The 21,860-nt window shown below is 45.2% G+C and overlaps 1 protein-coding gene across 1 annotated transcript in view; it reads left to right on the top strand.

The window, feature by feature from the left end:
• The first annotated feature begins 269 nt into the window (after window positions 1-269).
• Window positions 270-21,860, top strand: part of KIF27 (kinesin family member 27) — a 437,315-nt gene continuing 415,724 nt past the window's right edge. Inside the window, exons 1-2 of the mRNA XM_078675808.1 lie at window positions 270-431; window positions 14,969-15,358. Coding sequence (XP_078531934.1) covers window positions 15,061-15,358 — 298 coding nt within the window. The 5' untranslated portion in view covers window positions 270-431; window positions 14,969-15,060. The remainder of the gene's footprint in view (window positions 432-14,968; window positions 15,359-21,860) is intronic.

Below are 21,860 nucleotides of genomic sequence, written 5' to 3'. Positions count from 1 at the left end.
CTTCCATACCTCCTCAGTGATAGCAAGCGAGAAATAAAATGCAATTACAGTAAATCAGGGTCGTTATGCCTGACCCTAACATGTCCGCCGCAGTAAGGGAGTCTCTGGCTAAATTTTCATAGAACACCAGATCCACTGGGTGGCGCTGTGATTTCGGAGGTTGAAAGTTTACTAGGTGCAAGCAAGCGTTTTCTCTCTTGTACCCTCGCGGTGTAGCGTCGACAGTTTAGGTGAAAGGTCACGCAACGTTCGTTGGTTGCTATGGAAACAGACGAAAACAAAGTACTAGAAGTGCTGGTGTGGCCTGCAGAAGTAGATGTGTATTGTGTCATAAACAGAGAGGGATCTGGGGAACTGTCATCTACCTCGCATTCGCAAAGAGGCTGCTTTACAGCGTCGCACGAAGTGGAAGCCCATCGACAGCACTTCAGGTGGGCGTCTTTGTTTCCCTTTGTAGAAGGAGCGTCTGAGTAGCTCTGCTTGGGTATGACTAGCGGTACACCTCTGCACCACACATTTCCCATAGATTTCAGTTCCGGACTGATGCTCCCTTTTGGTTGTGCAGTAATTTCACAACCTCAGTACCCTTCACAAAATACAAAAATATAGCTTGTGGTTGGTAAATTGAGCATTGGTGGAAGCGGACTTCAGCCCAAGAATAATTTATTTTGCACCTGTGCGCTGACAGAACCTCTAAAAAGAAGATGCTGAATGTCGCACATCGTGTGGGAAATGTAGGAATGTTAACCCACAACAAGTGACAAAAATAGTTGTCCATTTGTAGTGCTATATAAAATGTTGGCGTGTAACTATTCATTTGTTAGATGTTCAATAAGTATGGATTTAGTTGCCTAAGTGGGTGATCCTGTTTTTTTTTAAGATAGCTGTTTTTTGGAGGGTTTTTAGGCTTTCAAGGAGAGAGTTTGTAGTGAGCCGCCACTTAATTGCAGATAAGTAAATGGGATTGATGCAAGGAACAGAGGTCCAGCAAATGTACCACAATCACCCTTATAGCATTCTCTCACCCATCCTCCTTTATCGGACAGCATTCCAAAGTCAACCAACATCCTATCTTGCTTATGCCTTAATGAAGGAACGGTATGACATTTTGTTCTAACCAGTATGCTATAGTGAAAAGGTGCAAGAAAAAGTTTATCAAATGTTCAGTAACAATGTTAAAATGTTAGTTCATTACATATGAAATAATCTTCCAATCTCCTGGGGAAATTGGAGATATCTGAATGCATCGGTGTGCGCCAGTATCATGCACCACTGTGTTACACACCTATTTTCAGCACCTCTTCTGCAAGAGCGGGAATCAATTGAAATAAACGGTTTAGCATCTCTGGCACTCATTCACAGGGTTGATCCCCAATCTCTGTAAAAGTCTTACATCTATGTGACAGACCTTTGACGTCGTTTATGGGAAGATCAGGAGCTATGCATCCAAAATCAAAATCGCAATACCATTTCTAATTTCAGTCAATAATGCGAGTTTTAACTAGTTTTAAGTGTTTTTTTTCCTTAAAAGGTTTAGTAAATTATCTTTTACTCTTTTATTCAATTAGTCATATGTATCAGTAAAATCACAGAATTGATAATAAAATATGGTTAGAACAAACCATAACAAAAGAATGCATTCAGAGCGTTCCATAAAGGAAAGAATCCCTATTCTAATACAAATGGGGTGAAAATGGTGTTAGCAGGATCTTGTAAAGAGTCTAAATTTGAGAGGCAAGAGTGAGGTTAGAGCATGATGCTCAAAATTCCGATCAATCAGTATCAGTTGAACGTCCCATAAAGAGAGGTTCATGAAAACTCAGTAGAGTCTCAGAAATATAAGTGAAATAATCATGCAGTAGCAACTGCAATTAGGTCAGGTAAGATAGCAAATCAGCATTCAGCCTTTAGCATTAAGTTGTGAGCATTCAGCTTCACTGCATTATGGGATACCAAAGGGGATGATGGACGGAGCGTTTGAGCAAAATAAACACTAACCCCAGTCAACTGATCTGGGTTTAATCCATCATCATTCTTTAGCTCACTCCATCACCCCAGTTCAGACATGGCCATATGCAAATCAGTCTGACCCTGTGCCTCATGGGAACAGTCCAGCCCGAGCTGCCAAGCCATGTCTTCCCTGGACCGGAAACAAGCATCTTGGGACCGGTTTCAGGTTCATAACCCTCATCAGACAGGCTATCTTGAATTCAGTGGCTAAGTGAGCAAGGGACCCACGTCTGGGCATACCCTGCCAACTTAGGGCGAACAAAGCGATACCAAAGGAAATGATGGAGTGAGCTTTTAAGCAGATCAAACACTCACCCCAGTCAACTGATCTGGGTTTAATCCATCATCATTCTTTATCTCACTCCTCACCCCAGTTCAGACATGACCATATGCAAATCAGTCTGACCCTGTGCCTCATGGGAACAGCCCAGCCCGAACTGCCAAGCCATGTCTTCCCTGGATCGGAAACAAGCATCCTGGGACCGGTTTCAGGTTCATAACCCACATCAGCCAGGCTATCTTAAATCCAGTGGCAAAGTGAGCAAGGGACCCACGTCTGGGCATACCCTGCCAACTTAGGGCGAACAAAGTGATACCAAAGGAGATGATAGACTGAGCGTTCGGGCTGGACTGTTCCCATGAGGCACAGGGTCAGACTGATTTGCATATGGCCATGTCTGAACTGGGGTGGTGGAGTGAGCTAAAGAATGATGATGGATTAAACCCAGATAAGTTGACTGAGGGTGAGTGTTTGATTTGCTCAAGCACTCGTCCATCAAAAGTTAGGCTAAACAATAGGCTATTTGAAATAGAAAGATCAGCTGCAATGAATATTATTCAGCACCACATCTTCTTCATTATAAAATGAAAAAAACTATGTTAAACTATCAACATTTTCTTTTCATGCATTGTATTTAGCGTATTAAATAAGTCATTCTATTGAATGATAAAGTGTTTCTAGAAAAAACATTTTAAAACATTGTTAATCCCAAAAGGAACTTGCGTGACCCCTCAACATGTGTCTCTTGCAGGCATATAATATCTGCCCGTAGTGTTTTTAGATATTTGCTCACCGCTCTCCTTTTGACTGGGTCATTCAGGCCACAACTAGGCTTTCAACTAATAGCATGTACCTCACAGGGAACCAGGACTAGGGGGGTGGCGATATTGGCCAAAGGCAGTGGGTTAACCTTTAAAAAGTGTCTCTCAGATAAATACGGCCGATGGGTAATTGTAGAGGGTCAAATGTCAGGATTCAAATTCGCACTGTGTTCGGTTTATGGCCCCACGGTTGATGATGCAGAGATGTTTGACTAAGTTAACCAACAACTGGCGAATTGGCCACTCCCGATTATCTACTGTCGAGATCTTAATATAAACGGTATGAATGGACTATGGAAGGGGGATCCAACTAAATTTACAGGCCGGAAAAAGAAGGGCCATAGAGCGGTAACCCAAACGATGGAGGATAATGGCCTTGTTGATGTATGGGAGCATTATAATTCCTTAGGTACTGGTAGCACATATTACTCTACACCTCATAGGATAGTGGCACGTCTAGATTACTTTTTAGTTTCCCTTTCAATTATTTCAGCCTGCAAAATTAATATCTGATCATAGTCCTTTGATTTTAGATATCCAGATCAATGGGGGGGGGGGGGGTCTAAAAAACAGCTAATTGGACATTTGAACAAGCTTTATTACATGATTCTGAATATGTATCCCTTATGAATAATTGGCTCAAGGATTTCTTGGAGATTAACTGGGGGAGTGCTGAACCTGGTATTGTCTGGGACTCTCTTAAGGCAGGAATACGGGGGGAAACAATGAGCTACTCCTTGTAAATGTAAATGTATTGCGACTTATATAGCGCACGTATCACCCGAAGGCATCAAGGCGCTTGCTTAGGGAACCCGTCCTGGTATTCCCCTGTGAGATACCCCGGCAGGGTTTCCACAAGGTGAAAGCCAGGCATCCCGCCACGAGGGGCCGTAGTGGAGATTAAGCAAGCTATTGCCCAGAGTCGCAGAGTGTGACCCCGTGAGTCGAGTAGGCACCGGAGCGAGAATTGTCGAGTCCGTGGAATTTTTGAGCCCGAGACCCGCCGAGGCGGGGAATCGAACCCTGGTCCACGGCCGATCTCAGCTTCCAGGTCTGCCGCCTCTAACCACTGAGCCACGCTTCTCCACTGAGAAGGAGCCGGTTGGAAAAATGTGAACGGGAGGCTTCGCAGAGGTTAATTGGGGATCTTGAGGATGATTTGGTCAAGGCAATTGCACAGGGCTCGAATATAGATGGGATCTTGTGTAAATTGACGCCGGCAAAAGCGACCGCAGGGGAAGCTATCGCAGTCAAGGCAGCAGGGAAATTCCTAGCATGGAAGCAAACACAGTATGAATTTAGCGAGCAAGTACGGCATTTGTTGGCAGTAAGGACAAGACAGTTAGCTTCTAAGGGGGAGATTACAGAAGTTAATTCATTAGATGGTACGGTTGCTAAAACTCCAGAGGATATTTGTAAGGCCTTTCAAGGGTTTTACCAAAAATTATACAATGAGGAAGAGATAAGAGATCCCAAGGGGAATAGGGAATACTTAGAATCAATTTCGGCTGATGTTTTTTCTCCAGAGGATTCAAACGCACTGGAAATAAACTTTACAGATGAGGAAATTAGGAAAGCTATTTTTGACTTGCCATCAGGGAAGGCGGTCGGCCCGGATCTCATTCCCTTGGAATTTTATAAAACCTTTTTCTCTTCGTTAAATAAATTCTTATGTAGTATACTGCGAAAGGTACAGAGCGGCATAAAACCTCCACAAACATGGGGAGAGGCAACTATGATTGTGTTTTTAAAAAAGGGTAAACCCTCACTTGAACTTGGGTCTTATAGGCCAATAAGTCTAATGAATAGCCAGACCCCCCAGGATATAGCGGCATGGATTAGCAAATTTAGCGGCACAAATATGGAAATTTAGCGGCACAAATATGGAAATTTAGCGGCATTTTTGTGGCACTTTATTTTACTCATAATCATTCATTTTCAGCCTTAAATCAATGGAAACGGTTTTAGCAGAGTAATCCGCTTTGAAACAGGCAGCCTGGAATATGGAACAGAGGAAGCAGCCCACAGGTGAAGGCTGTTATCCCTAGGAAAGGCAATCCTCCATTTCCTTTAGTGTACTTTCTGAGAAGCCCTGTAGGCGACAAGGCCAGCCGCATAGCATTGCTATTCCTAGCTCTCAGTGGCTCGAGAACCAATGTGAACTTATAATACCTCTGGTCTGGCAACTTCACCTCCTTTTTAGCCTATCTTCCCAAGGCCGCACGTATTGGGAAAGCACAAACTCCTGCTCTCTTCTAACCGTTGAATGGCCCTCTTCCTATCCCAGGGATTGCATCACCGAGTTGAACTTATAGCATGCCTGGTATCTGGCTCTGGTCCCAGGGGTCAGTGATAATTCTCCTACCATTTGCCCCTCTCCAACAATTGCCACCATTCTGCCCTTAAGGGTGTCATCTCTTTCGCCCGAGGGTAAAGCATATGGAATTTCACCCACTAAAAACGATACAACATGCCCCTGCCAACTTTGTTTTGTGGGAATGACAACAAGACTAGTAAAATCACCAATCAGCGAGCAACGCAGCATGATCCGTTGCAAAAGAACAAATACCGAAAGGTGCCCACACTTCCTTGAGGCACACCACACACCAGACAGTTTGCGCTGGACCATTATTGACTCCAACCCTAGCTGGCCAGCGAGAACCCTGTTCACACAGGAACAACTCTGGGTGTTTTGTTTGAGATCCAGCACTCAGGGATTGAATGACGACATACCCTGGGCTGAATTTATTAATTAATTCCTCTGCGCAACATAGCTCTGCTCAGAAATTGCCTGAACAGGAAGAGCAAATGGGGACCAGTGGTGACATAGAAAACTCCTTACCAATGTCCATGTCCAGTATTTAAGAATATTCAGTCTTAGAGTATAAATCCTTCATTGCTCACCCTCCCCAACCTTCTCTACCTCGTTCATTCAAATCTATCGACCAATCTATCGACCACCTGCACAAAGCCCCAGCCTTCCCTGATGGTCTCCTGGGCTCAATCGTGGGCTCAATCGTTGACCGAGACTGATGTATCTTTGGACATCTCAACACCTACTCAGACGAGCCTGAGCTGCAGCAGACCTCACCCCTCCCTACTAACCTTAAATAACTTAACTTCTGTCATGTACTCACTGGGTCCACGCACTCTGCTGGCTAAATTCTTGACGCAATATTTGCCTCAAAAAGAAATATGTCAGGAAATAATCCCATTACCGGAAACGGATTACATGTTGGAACAAAAATTGTACCTACAAGGGTTGGAAGAGTGTGTGCTCCTGTTCTATGTTGCACTGCTAGGGAAGCCGTTTTATATTTCTGCGGGTTTTTTACATTTTGCCTCAGTTAACTTCGGGCCTCTGATTTAAAAGGACTGAGATCCCAGAGTCTGGCTCTGCAGTTGAGTGGCATCAAAAAAGCACGCCTCCTTTTGAAAGTGACTTCATCTCCTCTCCTGGGCTGAGAGGGACTGGCTGTAGTAGAAACATTCACTTATAATAATGGTAATAACACCCCCCTTTTGCCTGTGTTTCCAAACATAGAGGTGTATCTAGAATAAATCAGTCTAGAAACAATCATTCAAAAGGTTTTCGTGTATTTTTTATGTTTTTTCCCAAAAGTTCTTGATTCCACACAAATTAGTACAATTATATCCCTGTCCAACGTGTTTTGTTTGAACATGGAACTTCATCAGGATTGTAACATAATACATAAAAAGGTATAAAATATTTATAGAACTACAAGCTTAAAGACAAACTATTTAAAAGTAGCACTATGCATATATGCCATACTCGAGCACCATAAACCTAACAAATGTGTGTTTGGTTTATTTCTTAAAAAACTATGACGCAAGTTAAAAACATACTATTACAAAAATAGGTTCTTGAAAACAAGACCCAAGAAAAAAAGGCCCACATGTGAAGTCCTGTAAAGAACGCATAATATCGATAAATTGCAAATTACAAAGATTATTTCTCAAGCAAAGATGAGAGAAAAGACGCACCCTTATAACTTTACACCAGCTATCCACATGTAGTGTACGAGTAACATCATCAGAATCACAAGTATATAACCTTTTATGTTCAGGCAATCTATTCTTGTGCACCATTTAATACAGCAGATGGCACAGAGATTCCAATAAGGCCGAATTTCATAATCGTATTAAGTCCAGCTATAACTTCTCATATCCTGATTCCATAGTCCTCAATATATTATTCAAGTCTTGGATTTTATAAGCATCACAGAGTGACACCTAGGCGATGGAGTGGCTCCTGATAGATGGAATGTAATACAATGTATAAGTATATTGATTTTTGTATCTGATAACCCTATCTCCCAACTAATGCGTTGCAGACAATACCACATCTTACATACACACACAAATAAGACTAAACACCCTTTTTGCCTGGCGCCGTCAGTGGAGGGATACTCACAGTCGTCTCCTATTAAAAAGTCTGCTAGTGCCCCCAGGTACTTCACACCATCCATGTAGGATATGAATAAAAAGCGTGTGTTCATAGTGGACAGGGTGATCACAACATGTGTCTGTTATGCCTCCCTGCCTGGGCACAGTCATCTATTTCGGGGTCTTGTATGTGTCCATGGGTTTATAAAATCCCAAGTATTCCCAGACACCTAATCTGTTTCCTGTCAGGCGACAGCGCCTCTGCGCCCAGTCTGCACTGTCGGACTGGCTCACTTCCACTTGCATTCTGCATTTTATAGACCCCGTCACTGGAAGTTACAAGGGCCGTCAGATCTACCCCATACGCCATACCACAGTCTGGCTCAGATTCCTGGAGGGGTTCCATCTTCTCTTCACTCTCTGTATAGTCAGCCTCCGGGTTGAAGAGATGGTAAAAATACTTCCAGGTGAATTAAAGGTCACTTCCTGCAGATGGTGGCACATTCTACCTCTCTTGGCTCAGTAAGGAACTCATGGGGAACTCAGACAGGCCAACAGCGTTCTTCAAGCCCCCAAAAGAACTACTAAAATGTTTAAACGAACGGTTCTTGTAAATACTTAAACACGTCGAGTAGACGTCCGTGTGCCCACAAGTTCTTTATGACAGGAATAACACAAATGAATTGTTTTGCATTGGGTTATTTTTTCTGGATATTGAGTTTGGAGGTTTATGGATTGTTTAACTAGAAATGGAGGACAGCTTGGCGTAAATGAGAAGGCGAGTGTCTCCTTAGCTGTGTTCGTGGAGCTGGGCTAAGCCCGTGGCATAGAGACTCGGGTGTCCGGTGGGCGTTCTTGAGGGTATTTGAGGTAGCATCAGGTACTGGGAGGCTGCGCTGCCTGTACCATCTCTACATACACTGAAACAACGAACAGCCATCTTTTAAGGGAAAGAGCGAAGTCCCGGGTGAAAGTGTTATGCAATCTGTGTGTAATCCAGAGGTTAGGAGGTTCTTCTAACTTGCAGGCCTCCTGGAAGTTCCCCACACCTTCCCCGGAGATGTTGATTGTAGATAGGATGTGGTGGCTCTTGGACAGGAGGAGTAATATCCTTTCTTTTACTTCACTCAGGAGTAAGCACTGAAAGATTGCAGCCCTTCCGCTACCTGGTCGGAGTCGGACCTTCCTCGCGCTCCCCACTATCACCTCCCATACAGATTGAACCTTTTCCCTGCACGCCTTCCATTTCGCTGGCACTTTTGTAAAAATCGCCGAATTTTTACAAAAGTGGCCGATTTCGCGGGCACTTTTGTAAAAAACGCGGCATTTTTACAAAAGTGCCGATTTCGCTGCAAACCGCGAAATCCTGGATGGTCTGAATAGCGACTGTAAAATCTACTCGAAGATCCTGGCCAATTGCCTTAGCCTGATTATAGGAAAAGTGATGTCTGTCCAACAACATGGTTTTATACCAGGTAGAGGAACTGCTGAGCATGTGAGGAGAGTTTTCACCCTTCTGGATGGTACATCAGTCACGCGGGACCCTATGGCGCTTATCCTGCTTGACGCAGAAAAAGCGTTCAATAGGGTCTTGTGGGGTTTTCGCTGGTCAGTACTGGAGAGAGCTAACATCGGTAGGGGATGTTTAAGGGCATTACAAGTTCTATATAAAAACCCTAGGATTCGGGTTCGGGTGATTTTATTGATATCAAGCGATGAACTAGGCAGGGGTGTCCGTGCTCAACCCTCCTATTCGCTTTTTACATCGATCCATTTATAAGGAGAATAGTATCAAATAGACGCATCGCCCCAATACAGATTAAGGGATTTCAAACAAAAATATTGGGCTACGCTGATGATCTGGCGATTATGTCCCCTCATCCTGCAGAGGCTCTGATTGAAATTGAACAAGAGGCAGATCTATTTGGGTCAGTCTCCGGGTACAAACTTAACAGGGGGAAAACTCAGATAGTTATCAATGAGCATATTAGTTTGGTAGACTCACGTGTCACTGAATCAGCCATATCTAGGGGTGGTAATCTCATCTAATCTAACTAAAGTCGTTGAAAAAAAAATCTCTCCCATAATTAAGAACTCGAGGAGGGATTTAGATAAGATGAACAACCTGCATCTTACAATCGTGGGTAGATGCAACATTATTAAAATGCTGTTTCTCCCAAAGGTTTTATATCTTTTTAGAACAATACATCTAAAATTTGATAACAGTTGGTTCTTAGAGATGGAGAGAATGATTAATAGATTTATCTGGGCCCATGGAAGGACGAGAAGAGCATATAAGTTTATGACGCTCCCGAGGGAGAGAGGTGGGTGGGCAGTTCCCAATCTAAAGTTATACTATTGGGCAACCGTACTGCAATATATACATGGGGGTTACCGGGGGGATTTGTGACTGATGACTGGAGGGAGGATGAAACCGTGCCAGAAGTATATGGGCTCCTGTTAAAAGGTGCGGCACACAAATGGCTTTTAAAGTTTCACGAGGCCATTTACCACAAGATGGTGAAATTCAAGACTCTAGGAGCAGCAATCTCAGTCTGGACCTCTGTCAGAAAAATACTAGGAATAAGCAGAATGAACTTTTATACGCCCCTATTCGGAAATCCAGCCTTCCCAGAGACGTTCCACGATAACATAAGGAAGCGGTGGGATGGGCTGGGAGGAAAAACTATCGGTGATATAATGGACTCTGATGGTATAATAACGTTCGAATTGGCACAAAGTCGGTTTAACCTCGACCGAAGGGAGTTTTTTAAATTCTTGCAGATCCGCTCAGCTTTAAGTAAAAAGAGGGGGGGTGTAACAGGTTTGTGTAAAGAAACAGTTATGGACAGGTAGAGGGGGGGTGTAACAGGTTTGTGTAAAGAAACAGTTATGGACAGGTTGCAAAACCCCGAAGGCTGCTCCATATCCCAACTATATGGCGAGCTAAATCAAAAACAATATGATGATCTTACTAAACATACTGAGAAATGGAGGGAGAAATTGGGTATCGATGGTAGCGAATTGGCAACCTCGCTCAAAATGGGCTGCGTGGTTTTGAAAGTAGCAAACCTACAAGCCCAACATTTTAAAACAATTTTCAATCTTTACTATACTCCGGCAAAAATAGCCCAGTGGGGAGGGCAAACGGGAATCAACTGTCCACGCTGTGGTTGCTTGGAGGCTGATGATCTGCACATGTTCGCAACCTGTCCAAAACTTGAACAATGGAACAAAGCTATAGAGTCCTTTTTAGATCAATCACTAAAAATTAAAGTAAATCTAACTAACGAATTAATGATCTTAGGCACTTGTAGGGAGGGAGCTGTAATACCTCACAGAGAGTTTCTATTTGTTGTGACGGTGATTGCTAGGATTTGTGTTGCTGCAGCCTGGAAAGATTCTAACTCCCCCACATTCCAACAATGGGTCCTTGGCTTTTGGCCATGTATAATTTGGAAAAAGGTCTTTATAAGAAGAAAGGGTGGAAAGCTAGGAAGCTGGGAAAAGCATCTGGGCTCCGATAGTGGACTGGAAGGCTGGGATGTAATCACTTTAAGCATAAATGTGGATTATTGGTGCTTGGTGTCTAAGAATTAATTATGATATGTAATATTTTGTGGTTTTTTTTCTTGTGTATTATGCTATTGCTTCTTTCTGATATCTCTTATCTTTCTCTTATTTTGGGATTTTTTGTATATATTGTTTATATATTTTGAGGCTTAATTATTTTTTGTTTATCTTCAGTGAAAAAACTGAAGGAATACTGATGGTGAAAATAATTAAAATAAATAAATAAATAAAACATTGTTAATCACGTACATTCTGCAATATGATGTGCAGCTTTCACTAAAGACATGTCAGGGTAAGGTCAGCTTTTAAGCATTTTTTGCACATCTCAGCACATTTAACGTTGCCATTTGTAGCTTGCTTTAGACTTTATAGGCCTCATACGAATACATATGTTTACATACTGCGATTTTGTACATTTTAATGTCATGCCAGTTCAATGTAAATTGCATGCTAACATCGCATGTCTCTTTTATGTATTTTTTTTGCATTTTAATAAAACTTTCTCTCACTCCTATACATCTAAATTACTTAATTCCTGCTTCTTGAGGCTTCTTTTCCAACCATCCCGTCGGCTATCTTGCTCCGACCGTTCCGTGTCAAAAACATAGCCTGTCTCTGTGTTCTGTACCTGTTGCCTTTCTTCTCTCACCCTACTTTTATAAAAAAATTCTCATTTCACCGTCTGCCACCCTCAACCTGAACTCCCCTTTCACACTCATATCTAGAAACGTAAGGCAGGAGATAATTTGGACAAACTTTGAGTTGCTATGAACAGCTTCTGCACATTTCCCAATGTTTAACCATTATCTCTCTAGATTCTAACAGGCTATCTCTCGATATAGCATTTTCTTCTAGCATTGGTAGAAGGAAACCTTCTTTATGTGTTCAGGTACAACAGATAGTGAGTTTATTTATAGTTCCGTGTTCCATATAAGGTTCAAGCCCTTATGTAACACTAAACCCCACCATGACCTATTAAGGTTTATGCTCAGCCTTCAGATTCTCTCTGACCCTTCCTACAGACACTGGTGGAATCAAGGTAAGGAAATATTTAAAACACGGACAACATTTATTGCACCAGAACACTCAGCCAGGTCAGGGGTCACAAAGAATACTGCACATTTCCAGGGCAGGACTTGAAACTTGAAACATCCCAGGCAAAAATGATAAAGTCAGCCCCCATTTGCACCAGGTGAGTGACTCCCAACGCGTTGCTCAGTATGATTTTCCCTAGGATTATTTTGAAAAAGCCTAACAATTCATGTTAACTGCATACTTTTTCAATTATATATGCTAGTTTTCCTGGCTGTCTGAAAGGATTATAATTATCAGTACCTCGCAAAACTATTTCTACACATATTCTAATCATACATACACCTGTGCAAAAATAGTGGGCCTGACGAGAAAAAGGACATGTTGGTACCATATGAGAGGCTTTCTTCTCATTCATCCATTCATTAGGCTTTGAAACAAGCCTAAAAACGTTTTATTCATGTAGTGGAATAGTGTCAAATGGAAGAGTTATATGACCAGTTTATAATGCTGAAATGTAATTTGTCAAAAAAGTTCAAAAATTTTCTTGACTATATAAACCCTCAAATTTGGGGGTTAACCAGACACTTTTGAGCTTTTACAAGGGATAATTATCTATTGATTTTTAGCACACTTTGGACTTAGTGCCTGAGTTAGATCTTGGTGGACGGGTTATTCTGTCCACCAATATACAAGCTTTCTTTATGCTTTTAATAACCGACGCTGCCTGCAGAACTCTCGTCACCACTTACCAGACGGACGCGCTGACTCGCCCAGCGCCCTCCGAACTTGGCTGACTTATGTGGCCGGATACAGCGCGAAGTTGTCCTAACTTGGTCGCACCCAACGTGAGCTGCACTGAGGCAGGAATACAAAGACCAGCCAGTAATTGCCAGCCTCTCCCTGTGACCCGATTCCTCGATGGTCCCTGGCTCATCCAATTGAACCCCGGTGGGTTACTAGGATTCCAAATCACCCGGATTCTCCAAGCACTTTCCAAATCTGACAACCAGTCCTGATGATGATCCGAAATCATCCGGATCGAAACGCCGTCGACTCAACAGCCTAAATTATAGGCACACTACTTCCCAGTGGCTCCAAATTTAATCAATTAACTGTGCTTTTTGTGATATCACTAAGTCACACATGTGCCGCCTTTAGCCACTCACTGTATATAATTTGCACATTTCTACAGTGCGCCGACCACGCTGTTTTTCTTGCTCTCCTTCACTTGCGTCGCCACTTGCACTATTTATTCACGTCTGCTGCACCAAGTTTCATGTGGTTGTCCCTACATTCTATGCAGTGCTGTTTCAACTGTATGCCTCCAACCATGAAATGAATGTTAAAATATAAAGATGAAGAACTATTTTTCTATTCACAAATTGAGTAATCTCCTTGTCCAACCTAGTAATGCTATATGCATGCTATTTATAACTGCCTACTAACTTTTACCTTTCAGGACACTGTGTGCTAACTGTATCTTTACTACCCAGTCCTGGCTTGGTCTATGGGTTGTACTCCTGTGTTCCTTACAACTTTAATATTAAAGAGCACATTGCTTTTAAGGTTTTAGGCTTAAAGACATATTTGAACTTATACTATAGCATATGTTTTGGGAAGTTTTTTAATCACCTTACATCCAAGGAATGGGTGTTATGTTGTTACATAGGCTTCGGACGAGGGACACCACCATTTTACATGTTCACGTTTAAAGTTGACATCTTTCTTAAACGGTGACTCTTGACACACATTTGAAAGCACGCACCAAGGATATAATGGAATTTATATTTTGCGGATGGGATATCCATCACAGTTGTGACAGAGTAAACCGTCTGCCAATCTAAATCAGGCTCTTAGTCTATTTGTCAGATTTTGTTCATTGTTCCATGTACTTTACATTCCGAGAGCCTTCATGACAATTGATTTCTATATCCTTTGACTGATTTATTGAGACTGCTGCTGCATTTTTATAATTTATGTATTGCACTTTAATATTTTGTTAAACCTTCGTGGTTTTCTAAGTTTCTGATTTATCAAACTCACTTTTTGAGTCATTATTTGTAACTTTCACCACGAGTACCTATAAGTAGGTTTACCTACTTCCATGCTACTCTCATTCCTTATGTTATTTATTTCGCTCTATTGTCAAGCGCTCTGACACCTCTGGGTAAAGTTTGCTCTATATAAAAATGCATAAATAAATTGCGGCCCCATGACCAATGAGGAGAGGAGCAAGGCACCGGGGCTGCTCGAAAGCGGGCCATCTAACGGTCAGAGAACCTCAGCATGGGTGCACAGCCCCTTCCTGATGCAATCTCACCTGGATCGGAAAGTCGATTTTCATGATCAAAAGTTACACCCGTGGGATATGAAATCTAACGTGCCAAAAATATAAAATACATGAAATATAACGTGTCAAAAACAGTATAAAATAAAAAACTGCGTTTATAAATACTATGAGAGAGGATATGTAGAGATACGTATCTGCTTCTGGAGCAACGAACGAAGAGCAGGGGCACGAAGCTCACTTGTCTGTTCAAAGGATAAAAGACTGTTGATTGGTTCATGTTACTTCTTTTCCCTGGTGTTCTGGGAAATGTAGTTTGGTTTTCTTATCAAAGTTGCTGGTGAGAATTAAAAGAGAAAGAAATGCATAATCCTTGCCCCTGGTCCTGACATAGAATTATGTTTTATGCATGTAAAGTATTTTGACCATTGTAAAATTGTCCTAATGCTGTCTCACACTCTTATATGATTTCAAGTAATATTTGCAAAAACAATGAAGATAAAAAACCTTCCATCAGATTTCATGCATTACAGTAAACATTTTTATTTGTTTTAGGTTGTGTAACGATACTATGAAGACAAGCACAGAAGGCATCTCCCTTCCTTACAGCAATCCATACTAAGCAAGGGAAGACTGGGGTCACTGACATGGAAGAGACTGCAGTGAAGGTTGCTGTGAGAGTAAGGCCGCTTTTATCCAAGGAAATTCTGCACAACCAGCAAGTGTGTGTTAGGCTGGTCCCAAACACTCAGCAAGTCATCATTGGAAAGGACCGGGTCTTCACTTTTGATTATGTCTTTGGCAAAACGTCTACCCAAGATGATGTTTACATAACTTGCATAAAGCCTCTGGTAGTCTCCTTGGTTGAGGGATATAATGCAACAGTTTTCGCCTATGGACAAACCGGTTCAGGAAAGACGTACACCATTGGAGGTGGCCACATAGGTATGTTAATATTCATGTTATTTGAATTGATATTTTGTATTTCTTTATTTATTTGGTTTTATAAAACACTTTGCTACCCGTGAGGGCACCTTGTCGCTGACAGAAAAGCCATACACAAAGCAGCAGGGCCAATAATTAGTTTAAGAAGAGCCAGGTTTTATATTCTGCCTTTTCAATAAAGTCAAGAAAATTCTATTAGTTCTGCAGTGTGAGAAGTTGGCCTGATGTATGATGTTCACTATTCTAGTGAGCACCTTGTATCAGTCCAAACAACCTTTATGGTGGTTGTTAGACCTGTCTGACTTTTTGGCGAAGTCCCTCCTAATTTTTATTTATTTTGTCCCCTTTTTGCCCCTCATACCCTTATTAATTTTTGTGTCTACTGGATTTTTATAGGTGTTGGCCAGGGGGATAGGTGTTCCCTCTCCCCCTCATAGTTTTTTACCTCAGGTCCAGAGGCCTGTTCTGACAGGAAAGTTGGCACCACCTAAAATGGTGGCCACCAACTGCCCCAACTGTCACCAACAGAACCTGGCTATAGACCAACATAGGGCATTCCAGAACCTTCTGGTCCATTCTGGACCACTGAAGGGCAGCCTATATAAGGCGGAATGCGGGGCAGCCATTTTGTCTACCTGTGGAAGTCAGCTGGAGGACAGGTGGTGGCTAAGGGTGGGAGAAGGTTGGACTTTGGATTGACCTCCTGGACTTGGAAGCTGTCTATTTGGCCCAGCCCACAACTCCCCTGTTGGTTACTTGTCCTGGCCCCGCTGTGGGAAGTTACTGGAGACCCTGGGCGCCTAGCTAGCCCCTTGTCTAAAATTATACAGGGACAGCTTCAGGAGAAGGAGACTGCAGCGCTGCGGTGTGCAGTCCTCTGCCCAGCATAGGGAGTCCAGAGACTGGTAAATGGTTCTAGACTGACCCCTACTTTGTAAACCCCTGGAGAAGATTGAAAAGAAGGACTCTCCTACGGAGAAGGGCTGATCCTGGTGCCCTCCCCTTGTTCTGCTTGTACCCCAGTGCTGCCTATCTGCTGAGATCGCGCCCCCCTGGTGCCAAACCCCTACCTGCGACCACCAGGGCTGGAGAAGCGGGGACCGCAGGACCACGAGTCGCTCTACACCTGGGTCGGTGTGGAAACGCTGAGGGAGCCGGACCGGTTGTTCAGTTGGCCGTGCTGTCCTTTCATCTGTGCGAGTGAGCGACGCGCTTGTGGAGCTGTGTCAAGGGCTGAGGTGAGGAGCGGAGCCAGGGAAGTCTTCGGCGGCGTGAGGAGTGAGCCGGGAGGAGAGAACAGCATCGGAAGTGCAGCGCGGCCTCCAGCGGCAAGACGCTGATCTTTCGCGCATGCCCTGTGGCGCCGCCGGGCTCCGTGAGGTGGAGCCGGATCGAGGAAGGCGGGAGCAACTGCGGAGGAGCGAGAAGCATTGCGCATGCCCCCCGTGATCAGCGCGTCTCCGACGAGGGAGTTTGAGGCTTCGTTTTCCCCCTTCGCTCAGGCGCTTCAGAAAGGAGCCAGCGCGAGCGGAAAGGGGGCCTTCCTGTGTGCGCTTCACTGATTCTCTGCCCCAGTGACGAGGAGGCGAGTGCGCTTCATTATTCCCCCCCCGCCCCAGCATTAAAAAGGCAGCTGGCTCGGCAGGAGGGTTTGAAGTGAGGCCGGTGGGACCTCGAAGGAGCCGTAACTGACAGTAAGGAGGTCATCTGGAGGGGGAAGGCGGCGCTAGAGCCTGTGATCATCTGGTAATCCGTTAATGGTTGTTGCTCCTCTCAGCTACTGCAGTTTATAAAGTGGTGGGAAGCCTGAGGAAACCCTCCTTGACTCTGGAGATTAGTTAACTGCACTATCAATGTTAAATTAACCTAATATCTCTGAAAGTGCCTGCTGGAGAGGGAAAGGGTGCATGTCCTCTTAGTGAGTTGAGGTTCAACTGTGAGAGAGGGGATTGTACCTACAAATCTGGAATACTAGAGCCTGTTCTAAAGTAAAGTGCTGGTATTATCTCGTTGAGGAGTCATAGGAAGCTATAATTTAACAGATTAAATAAGCACAGTGTTTGATGAGGTAAACTGTTAATCCTGCTGAATGTGGATTTGTTATAATTGAAAGGGTCATTATTGATTAATTGGAAAGTGTAATGCACCTTAGAAACTCTATTGATAAATTGTTTAGTAGCTTCTAAAGTAATTATTGATTCTAAGGTACAGGTTCTCCAAATGCAAAAGTGTGATAAGATTTCAGAAATACAGTGACTGTTAGTAATTGAAAAAGTGACAATCTGCTAGTAACGTACAAAGTGTAATTGTTGACCCTGAAAGTGATCTAAACTGCTTTGAACTATTTATATGTGAGCTACTAATAATTGACAACAAAGAGAATATTATTTTTACATAAAGCAGCACGTATTTTCATATAATTTTGGTGTAGTGTTTTTCTTTTTGAGTGCTATTGCGTGAAGTTACTTTTGGGTGGTCTGCAACCTTTACACTGTGCCTCTAGATGTTAGTCTTGCCCTAGGCCAGGCTACCTAATTCCAACATATTGGTGCCTAGCGGTGGGATTGCGGACTTGGTTGCAGCTACTTACTAGTAATTTGACGTAATACACCTAACCTACACCAGGAGTTTTCTCCTTGCGGCCCTCCCAATTAGTCCTTTTGTTTTTTCTAAATTTATTCCTGGTGGTGGGTGGAGTTGGTTTTAGGTTACCCTTACCCCTCTGAAATTTCTGGTGTGTATCCAGGTTTGCCAGACTCACAATGGAGTTTGCAGTGGAAAACCTGGAAGTCTATTCCGTGCCCCAATTGAGAATGTTCTGCCAACAAATGGGGGTCTTTTTCAAACAGGGTGCCAGGAAGGGGGAGCTCCAGACTAGCCTTAGGGCCTGGGTGGAGGCACACCAAGAGACAAAGGAGGAGGATGAAGAGGTTGACCAGGACATGCTGGGGGAGGTAGAAGAGTTATTCCGCGATCAGGGGGTAAACTTACTCACCAAACCAATGTCCTATTCCAGTAAGGGCAGTAGCATCTCTGGGAGAAGCCTAACAGAAGCCGAGCTCACCGATAGGAGAGAGAAAAGACAGCTAAAGTGGGAGATGGCTAAGTTGGAGCAGGAGAAAGAGGAGAGGAGGATGGTCCACGAGTTTAGACTGAAGGAACTGGAGCTCCAAAGTCTGCGACGGGGGTCCTCTCCTGTTAGGAATGGTGGCAGCGAACCAAAAGAGTCAGCCAGGGAGACCAAACCCTATATCCCAAAGGACCTGATAGCGAGTTTCAGTCAGGGGGATGATGTAGCTAAGTGGCTGGCCGCTTATGAGGTTTCTTTGAAGGTTCATGGAGTGCAGGAGAAGCACTGGGGGGGTAGTTTGTACAAGTACATGCCTCCTGCTGGTCGGGACACCTTGCTGGCCCTGGATCCAGAGGAACAGACAAACTACCCCACCATGAAGTTGGCGTTATTGAGGAAGTTCGGGCTCACCCCAGAGAGGTACCGACAGAAGTTTAGGGGGAGTCACAAGATGGGCACTCAGAACTGGGTGGACTTCCTTGATTATGCCAGAAAGGCCTTAGAGGGTTGGGTCAAGGGCAGTGAGGTAAAGGATTATGAGGGGCTGTACAATCTATTTTTGAAAGAACACCTCCTCGAGAAATGTTTTCCCGAGCTGCGCCAACACCTGGTAGACAGCAAGCTGACCAATCCCCGGAAGCTTGCAGAGGAGGCGGACATCTGGACAAGTACTCGGGTGTCCTCCAAGGGGACTGGAGGGGAATCTCAAAAAGCCGGACAGGGCGCCCCCCAGAAGAAGGAAGGGGGGGGGGAGAAAAAGAAAGAGTTCTCTAAAGGTCCCCAAAATAACTTCCAAGGGAAGGGAGCAGGTTTCACCCCTAGGGCAAACCCGCCCCGGAACCCTTATCCTGGCCAAAGCCAGCAGCCCAGGGTTCCCCACTGTTTTGAATGCGGTGGCGTTGGACATTATAAGGGAGATGTCAGATGCCCAAAGAGACCACCCCCTCCCACCGGAGGAAAGTCACCGGGAGTAGCTAGTGTAGCGCTCGGGGAGGAGTTGCCCTTAGATAAGGGGGGTGAGTGGGCGGGTGTCACCTTAGTGTCCCTGGGAGAGCGGGAGATGGTGCCAAAGATCCAGGTGCCCCCAAATACTACAAAGTATGGGCAATGGGTTACCATCAATGGCCAGAGAGGGGAGGCTCTGAGGGATACAGGAGCCAGCATGACTATGGTGAGAAGTCAGCTGGTGTCCCCAGAGCAGGTTGTTCCTAATGTACTCCACCCCGCCGCGATGGCTGACGGCAGAATGGGCCACTATCCAGTGGCTGAGGTTCCCTTTGAGTGGGAGGGGGTTGCAGGTTCACTTCGAGTTGCCGTAAGCCCTGCCGTGCCAGTCGATTGTCTGTTGGGGAATGACATGGAACACAACACTTGGAGAGAGGTGGAATACCGGACGCATTCTGCGATGCTGGGTACACCTAACTGGGCCTGTGTCAGCACAAGGTCTGCGACTGCCCGGAGAGGGAGTTCGCCTGGGTTGGAGCCTGGAACAATGGCCCAACCCGCTGCTAAGAAGGGTCAGAAACGGAGACAGGGACAGCCTGCTCCTGCTTCCACGCCCCATGTGACAGATCGGCCACCTGCAGTGGTAGGCCAGGAGTCCGTGGAGGGGGAAGTAGACTCTCTGGAGGATTTGCCCATCCCTGCTGAATGGCATGTGGAGGGAGGCCCTACCAGAGAGGAATTCTGTAGGGGGCAGAGGGAGTGCCCTACCCTTGAGGGACTGAGGCGTCAGGCTGAAGCCCAGGCAGCAGGTGATGCTACGGGACACCACCATATTTACTGGGAGGATGGCCTCCTCTACAGTGAACCTAAGGTTCCTCTACCTGGCTCATCAAGGGCCTTGGTGGTCCCGCAGCAATACCGAGCCTTTCTGCTGGAATTGGCTCATGCGATACCACTGGCAGGACACTTAGGCCAGGACAAGACCTTTGCACGGCTTGTTCTCCACTTTTACTGGCCTCAGATGAAAGCGGCGTCCAACACATACTGTAGGACATGTGTATCCTGCCAGGCCAGTGGGAAGACAGGGGTGAAGCTAAAGGCTCCCCTGGAACCACTTCCTGTCGTTAGCACCCCCTTTGAAAGGGTGGGCATCGACATTGTAGGGCCATTAGATCCACCAACAACAGCTGGTCACAGGTTCATCCTGGTTCTGGTGGATCATGCCACACGGTACCCAGAGGCCATCCCTCTGAGGACTGTTACTGCACCTGTGGTAGCTAGGGCCCTGATGGGAATCTTTACTAGGGTAGGATTCCCGAAGGAGGTTGTGTCTGACAGGGGGACTAACTTCCTGTCTGCTTACATGCGGACCATGTGGAAGGAGTGTGGGGTGACCTACCGGTTCACCACTCCCTATCACCCCCAGTCCAATGGACTGGTTGAGAGGTTCAATAAGACCCTGAAGGGCATGATAAGAAGTCTGCCAGAGAGCTTACGGAGGAAGTGGGACGTCCTCCTACCTTGCTTACTGTTCTCCTACAGAGAGGTGCCACAGAAAGGAGTGGGCTTCAGCCCATTCGAATTGTTGTATGGACACCCGGTGCGTGGGCCTCTCAGCCTGGTGAAGGAAGGATGGGAGAAGTCTCCCAGAAAACCTCCCCAGGATGTGGTGAGCTACATGTTGGCCTTCAGAAGCCAGATGGCCAAGTTGTGGAAGCAGGCTGCTGACAACTTGGAGGCCAGTCAGGCAGTCATGAAGGAATGGTATGACCAAAATGCTCACCCGGTGGAGTTGGAGCCTGGCCAGAAAGTCTGGGTGATGGAACCTGGAGAGCTAAGTGCCCTTCAGGATCGTTGGACAGGCCCCTTTGAGGTGTTGGAGAAAAAGGGTAAGGCCACTTACTTGGTGGATCTTAAGACCCCGAGGCAGCCCCTACGGGTGCTGCATGCCAATCGCCTCAAACCCCACCATGAGAGGCCAGAGGTCATCCTGATGTTGGTGACTGATGGTGCTGAGGAAGCAGAAAGCGAGCCTCTCCCAGACCTCTTTTCATGTCAAGAGAAGGATGGGTCGGTGGAGGGAGTGATTCTCTCCCCGTCTCTCACTCCTGAGCAACGAGAGGACTGCCGACAGGTATTGGGGCAGTACTCTTCCCTGTTTTCCCTTGTCCCAGGCAGAACCCACCTGTGTACCCATGATGTGGACACAGGAGACAGCCCCCCAGTGAAATCCAAGACCTATAGGCTGTCGGACAAGGTGAAGGCTAGCATCCATGGCGAAGTTGCCAAGATGTTGGAGCTAGGAGTGATAGAACCGTCCAGCAGCCCTTGGTCCAGTCCGGTGGTGCTAGTCCCAAAAGCTGCCCCACCGGGCACCACACCAGAACTGAGGTTCTGTGTGGATTACCGAGGACTGAACTCAGTTACCAAAACTGATGCTCATCCCATCCCCAGGGCGGATGAGTTAATTGACCGGCTAGGAGCTGC

Source organism: Lissotriton helveticus, chromosome 2_1, assembly GCF_964261635.1.
Source record: "Lissotriton helveticus chromosome 2_1, aLisHel1.1, whole genome shotgun sequence".
NCBI lineage: Eukaryota > Metazoa > Chordata > Amphibia > Caudata > Salamandridae > Lissotriton > Lissotriton helveticus.
This window is presented reverse-complemented; position numbering and strand designations above follow the sequence as displayed.